General features: G+C 55.2%; 1 protein-coding gene across 1 annotated transcript; it reads left to right on the forward strand.

Moving 5' to 3' along the window:
- The first annotated feature begins 2,107 nt into the window (after positions 1 to 2,107).
- On the forward strand, positions 2,108 to 4,767 carry LOC136508169 (calcium-dependent protein kinase 27-like). Its single transcript, XM_066502798.1, has 6 exons — positions 2,108 to 3,151; positions 3,242 to 3,538; positions 3,639 to 3,754; positions 3,861 to 4,028; positions 4,199 to 4,423; positions 4,526 to 4,767. The coding sequence occupies exons 1-6, from the start codon at positions 2,290 to 2,292 to the stop codon at positions 4,649 to 4,651; spliced, it is 1,794 nt and encodes a 597-aa protein (XP_066358895.1). The 5' UTR covers positions 2,108 to 2,289; the 3' UTR covers positions 4,652 to 4,767.
- The last annotated feature ends 1,724 nt before the right edge of the window (positions 4,768 to 6,491 follow it).

Consider the following 6,491-nt stretch of genomic DNA (forward strand, 5'->3'; position numbering starts at 1 on the left):
GCCGGGTGCCTTGCCCGCTCGCAGGCGCGAGATGAGAGAGGCGCGCTGCAGCACCGTCGCCATGTCCGCCGCCGCAGGAGGATGCGCGCTACCGGTGCGGAGAGGAGCCGCCCGCCTTGGCTGCCTTGCCGGATCTGGACCCGCTTCCCTGCCGCCGGTGATGAGCAGCGTCGCGTGGGGGCAGAGGTGCTCGCTGGCGCTCGCCCAGCGCTCACCGGAACGCCGGACGCGAGCTCCGCCGGGGGCGAGCTCCGTCGAGGAAGAAGAAGGAGAGGGAGGGGGGCCGGATCCGGGCGCGGACGCGAGCTCCGCCGAGCCGCGGGCGCGAGCTCGGCCGGGCCGCGGGGGCGAGCTCCGCCAGGCGCGAGCTCCGCCGGACGCGAGCTCCGCCGGGGGCGAGCTCCGTCGGGCGCGAGCTCCGTTGGGGAAGAAGAAGGAGAGGGAGGGGGGGGGGGGGGGGGCGGATCCGGGCGCGGGCGCGAGCTCGGCCAGGGGAGGAGGCCCCGTCCCCGCGCCGCGCTCCTGGGCGCGAGATCTGCCGGCGTCAGGGACGGCCCGCGCGGCCGCGGGGTTGGACGGGGTGCTCGGGGCGGCGCTCCTGGGCGCGGCCGCGTGGATTTGGGTCTGCCTGTCTGTTGGAGCGGAGATATGTAGGTCTTGACGTTTTTTTACTCTAGACGACCTATAACAGCGAAATTGGTATTCGTTGGAGTCAGTCTAAGAACTCCTCCGTACTGTATCTGCTGCTCTTCTGTTCTTCCCCTTCCTATCCCCTTCCTCAAGTCTGATTCCTCACAGAATGTTCCCGAGTTACTGATGGAGATATATGTGGGGGGATCTGGAAGAAGATTTGGCGCCTTTCATGTCCCCCAAAAATCAAACAGTTTGTATGGAGGCTTGCCCACAACAGCCTAGCTCTGAAGATGAACATCAAACGTCGCAATATCGAGCTGGATACAGTATGTCCAGTATGTAGGCGTTTTGATGAAGATGGTGCCCATTGCTTCTTGAAGTGCAAGCTAGCCCGACACTGCACAGCTTGGACGAGTCCGCTGCCTGTTGCTGAACTCGCATTCTTCTCAAGAGTTTATTCGCATGATCCTGGAATGACAGAAAGACCAATGCCTGCGGTCTGTGATCTTGTTGTGGAAGCTCTGGGACGCTCGGAACAAGGCCAATGCTGGAGAAGTAATTCCGACGTGTACTGAGGTGGTTTGTGCTGCGCATTCAGTGTTCAGGGACTTTGCAGGCGAGGTAGTGCAACCGAACCGTGCAAATGTTCAGATACACTCCTGGAAGCCGCCTGTTCTGGACTACCTGAAGATCAATTTCGATGGTGCGTTCAGAAGGGAGACTCAGGAAGCAGCGGCGTGTGGATTTATCATTCGTAACCATCTGGCAGAACCAGTGCTTGCTGGCGCAGCAAACATAAGCCTGGCGATGGATGCTCTGGCCGTGGAAACGGCTTCATGTTTATTTGCTCTGGAATCCGCAGAGAGACATGGAATTTCCAGGGTTGAGCTGGAAACCGACTCAAGTCAGGTGCGTGAGGCCATTACTTCATATTCAAGGGACCTAGCAGCGGGAGGCGTCCTCTTTAGATCTATTCGTGATTTTCTTCATGATCACTTTATTTGTAATAAAATTATAAACGTTCCACGTGTGTGTAACTCGTCTGCGCACGAGATTGCTAAAGTAGCTTTGAGTTGGGACCCGGGTCAATCGTTGGTGTGGAGCGACCTCCTCCCAGAGTTCGTAATTGGCACGGTAGCTCGCGATTTGGCTGAGCTCACGTCTATTAATACAAGGCCATGATGGCCGAGTATGAGATCAAAAAGAAAAGACCAAAATTTAGGGGAGATCAATTTTTACTATTTAATGATATAATTATAGGTATATATATAGATTGATTTACTCTGGTTCGAAACGGTGTTGATAGCTACGACGCACAGAATTCCGCGTTCCAGACTGTTTTTTACCTCATCAAATTCCTCCAAAATTAGGGGCTCTTCAGCAGCAAGCCTGCCACTCTGTTTCATCTGTTTCTTTCTCTCCGGAGCATGCCATTTTTAGCTCCTCGTTTCGCTCCCCGACCATCTCTGATCCCTCCACCCAAACCTCGACCACCAATTGCCATCCTTCCACCTCCGATTGCCTCCCGGCGGAACGTGGTGCGTTCCGCCGTCGCTGCCGCATTGCCATGCCCCTGCAGACTCGGGAGGGGAGGAGGAGGAGGAGGAGGAGGAAACACGAGTGCACGAGGCTGTGGTCGCCGCCGCGGCCTGCCCGATGGGCAATGTCTGCGTCGGGTCCCGATTCTCCAAGAACGGCGGCTTCTTCCGCAACTTCTCCAACCCCACCACCACCTCCCGCTCCGTCCCCGTCGTCCAGGTCCAGCCCAGCGAATCCGACGCCAAGCCGCAGCCCGCGCAGACCACAGAGGCTCCGGCTCCCATCGTCATCTCCGAGCCGGCACCGCTTCCCCAGCCGCAGCCGCCGCCGCCGCCGCCGCCAAGCGAACCACCGCCGGCGTCGCAACAGCCTGCGCAACCCCAGCAGCAGCAGCAGCAGGCGCCGCCGCGGCAGCAGTCCCGGAAGGAAGCGGCGCACATCAAGCGCATCTCCAGCGCGGGGCTGCAGGTGGAGTCGGTGCTCCGGCGCAAGACCGACAACCTCAAGGACAAGTACAGCCTGGGGCGGAAGCTCGGGCAGGGGCAGTTCGGCACCACGTACCTGTGCGTGGACAAGGCGACGGGGCTGGAGTACGCGTGCAAGTCCATTGCCAAGCGGAAGCTCGTCACGGACGAGGACGTGGAGGACGTCCGGCGCGAGATCCAGATCATGCACCACCTCGCGGGCCACCCCAACATCATCGCCATCCGCGGCGCGTTCGAGGACGCCGTCGCCGTGCACGTGGTCATGGAGCTGTGCGCCGGCGGGGAGCTGTTCGACCGCATCGTGCGGAGGGGCCACTACACGGAGCGGCAGGCGGGGGAGCTGGCCCGCGTCATCGTCGCCGTCGTGGAGTCGTGCCACTCGCTCGGGGTCATGCACCGGGACCTCAAGCCGGAGAACTTCCTCTTCGTCGGCAACGACGAGGAGTCGCCGCTCAAGACCATCGACTTCGGCCTCTCCATGTTCTTCCGGCCAGGTACCGTGCACATTCGTCAATCGCACCTCGTCTTATCATGGATGGGCTGGCTCATGCATGGCGATCCATGCATGCTTCTCCTTTTTGCAGGCGAGGAGTTCACGGACGTCGTCGGGAGCCCGTACTACGTGGCGCCGGAGGTGCTGAAGAAGCGCTACGGGCAGGAGGCCGACGTGTGGAGCGCCGGCGTGATCATCTACATCCTGCTCTGCGGCGTGCCGCCGTTCTGGGCGGAGACGGAGCAGGGCATCTTCGAGCAGGTACTGCACGGCTCGCTGGACTTCGAGTCCGACCCCTGGCCGAGCGTGTCGGAGAACGCCAAGGACCTGCTTCGAAAGGTGCTCGTCAGGGACCCCAAGAAGCGCCTCACCGCGCACCAAGTCCTCTGTGAGTGGCATTGTCTTTGCCACATTAATTTTCACCGATGTGTCCCCATATCCACCATGGCTGAAACCCTTGACCTGGACTCAATTGTTCTTGTTTCCAGGCCACCCGTGGCTGCAGACGATCGCCTCTGCGCCTGATAAGCCGCTGGACTCTGCGGTGCTGTCCCGGCTGAAGCAGTTCTCCGCGATGAACAAGCTGAAGAAGATGGCGCTGAGGGTGAACAAGCTGCTTCTTTCCTGCTGCGATTGCGATATAATATACATGGCCGTGTTTTTCATGGAATATGAATGTGATCTTCAATTTGTTGTGTGCATATATACAGGTGATCGCGGAGAACCTGTCGGAGGAGGAGATCGCGGGGCTCAAGGAGATGTTCAAGATGATGGACACTGACAACAGCGGGCAGATCAATTTCGAGGAGCTCAAGGCCGGACTTCAGAGGGTCGGCGCTAACATGAAGGAGCCCGAGATATATCAGCTCATGCAGGCTGTAAGTCTTTTCTGCCTAAATTTCTTCCCTTAGGCCGGCACACATGCATGGACAAAGAAACAGGGGGATTTTCAAGTATTATGGCAAACATTAAGAAGAAAATGCTGATTGTTTTAATTGTTCAAGAAACAATTCCTGTGCCTATATATGCCTTATTGGCATGCTTGCAGGCTGATATCGACAACAGTGGCACCATAGATTATGGAGAGTTCATAGCTGCCACACTGCATCTCAACAAAGTTGAAAGGGAGGCCCATCTATTTGCCGCCTTCCAATACTTTGACAAAGATGGCAGTGGATACATCACAGCTGATGAGCTGCAGCAAGCGTGTGACGAGTTTGGCGTAGAAGATGTCCGACTCGAAGACATGATTGGCGAAGTGGATCAAGACAATGTATGATTCATGATTACCCGATCCTCAAATCTCCATTAACCCGGCCTGGTGTATGTATTCGTCAGCATAATCCTGATACACTTTTGTTTGATCCTTCTGCAGGATGGGCGCATAGATTACAATGAGTTTGTCGCAATGATGCAAAAGTCAACAACCGGATTTGGCAAGAAAGGTCATCAGTACAACCTTAGCATTGGTTTTAGGGATGCCTTGAAGGCAAATAGCTGACAATGTTGTAGTGTTGCATTGTACATTTGTGTACCCATCATACTATGTGAAATGGTGCTGTGCATACGTGTTGTAATTGTAAAGGGAACTCGGGTTCTGATTAAATCATAGGAGCTTTTGTTAACCGCAATTCATGCTTTTGCTCATAGTTTTTTTAATAAAAAAATGCAGAACTACTAGCACTTGCTTGTAATATAACATGTCAACCCTCACCATTCTTATAAAAAACCCCTCAGTATTCCATTGGCCAGGGACATGTGTAGATGGCCAGATGGGATAGGCCAAACAGGCGGCATGGGGCATGACCCATGCACGACATGGGCACGATTTGTACTAGCCGTGCCGGCACGGGCCGATAGCTAGTGTCGTGCTTGGCCCGCTACCTTGGCCCATAGTGCTGGCACGAGCATAACCCATTTAAGGTGAGGTCACGGTGATTACGGTTAATAATGTGTGATTAAGTTCGCGATTAGCCCCCCTAATTACCTACCGATCAAGGTAAGCTCGGTGCATCTCCTGAAGACCAGGATCTAGCCACTGGCCACCTGGTGCCAACGTCCTCAACACCGACACCCGTGGAGAAGGAGATCGCCACTGCCTGCATCACGTAGGAATCAGAGTATAACGCAGAAGGAAGCAAAATAAGCATAAACAAGTGACATGACATATATAAATCAAAGTAGAGAACACACATGTCACAAACATCTCACAATCACACATATATCATATATATCACAATGCATGAAAGTAAACATGATATGCAAGAAAGTATCACACACAAAAGAACGAGTCCACCTCACACGCTCCCCCTAAGTCTAACATACTCGCTCCCTCTTCCCCTTTGACGTTAAGCACCAAAACCTAAGGGTCAGTCGGTGGGATAGGAGCAGACAAGTCGGGCACTGAGGGACGGTGAGAGATCTGAAACTGAGCCGCATCATCGTTGGATTCTGGACTCAGAACTGTCGGACCCTCTGGAGCTAGCTGAGGCTGACCCTCTGACTCGGAAGCTGCAAGTGAAGTGGTCTGGGTCTGATCCACAGTCTCGGTAACTAGGTCGGCTGGCTGAGAAGTAGAAGCTGAAACTGTAGCCTGACCCAGTGGCTCTGAAGGTGTCTCTGTAGGAGCCACAACTGTCGCTGTCTCTATCGCTGAGGCCTCAAGGGTAGGAGTGACTATCGGAGGCGGCTCTGATGAAGCAATAGAAGACGGAAGTGTCTCGGTCATCCCTGTGACCGAAGCTGCTGTAGTGGGTGCAAGAACTCGAAACTCTAGAGGTTTGGGCTGCCCTGTAAGCTCACTGAAAGTAGCACCCGAACTCTAGGAGACTGAAGTGTCTGTCACTAGCATGGACTCTGACTGAATAGGAGTAAAACCAGCGATGATCGGCGTGAAACCCTGAGCCTGCCCTACGCCTAGATTAGCGAACCACTGAGAGACCTGCTCGAAGGGTGAGGCAAACTGAGTAACTGGTTGTCCTCGACTCTGAAGCCCGCTGGGCTGTATAGCTAGAGTCACTAGGGTAGTGGTGGCTGCCGAACCAAGCTGTAGCATAGGCTAATACAAAGCAACACCTATAGCTGTGAGAACGTGTTGCATGAATCCAAAGACCATTTGCTGAAAAGAAAGTAACTACTGCTGAACGACCTGCTGCTGGTGGATAGCCTACTGCTATTGCTAGAACTGATCCTGCCATGTCTGCATCTGAGCGAGAGCTGCTGCTGTGGCCTGTGCCTGCTGAGTCTGCTCCTGCTGCATCCTATCGAGTATGGCTATTCGTGCAGGGTCTGTCTGGGGCGGCTAAGGTGGAGCCGCTAGCCTCTCTGTCGTGTGGTCATGG

The sequence above is a fragment of the Miscanthus floridulus genome, chromosome 15 (genome assembly GCF_019320115.1).
Source record: "Miscanthus floridulus cultivar M001 chromosome 15, ASM1932011v1, whole genome shotgun sequence".
Lineage (NCBI taxonomy): Eukaryota > Viridiplantae > Streptophyta > Magnoliopsida > Poales > Poaceae > Miscanthus > Miscanthus floridulus.

What these genes read in the sequence shown, in the direction of transcription:
- LOC136508169 (XM_066502798.1), top strand. Translation starts at nt 2,290, where the DNA reads ATGGGCAATGTCTGCGTCGGGTCCCGATTCTCCAAGAACGGCGGCTTC. An exon ending in CTCCATGTTCTTCCGGCCAG is followed by an intron (nt 3,152 to 3,241) that starts GTACCGTGCACA and finishes TCCTTTTTGCAG; the next exon opens with GCGAGGAGTTCACGGACGTC. An exon ending in TGAAGAAGATGGCGCTGAGG is followed by an intron (nt 3,755 to 3,860) that starts GTGAACAAGCTG and finishes GCATATATACAG; the next exon opens with GTGATCGCGGAGAACCTGTC.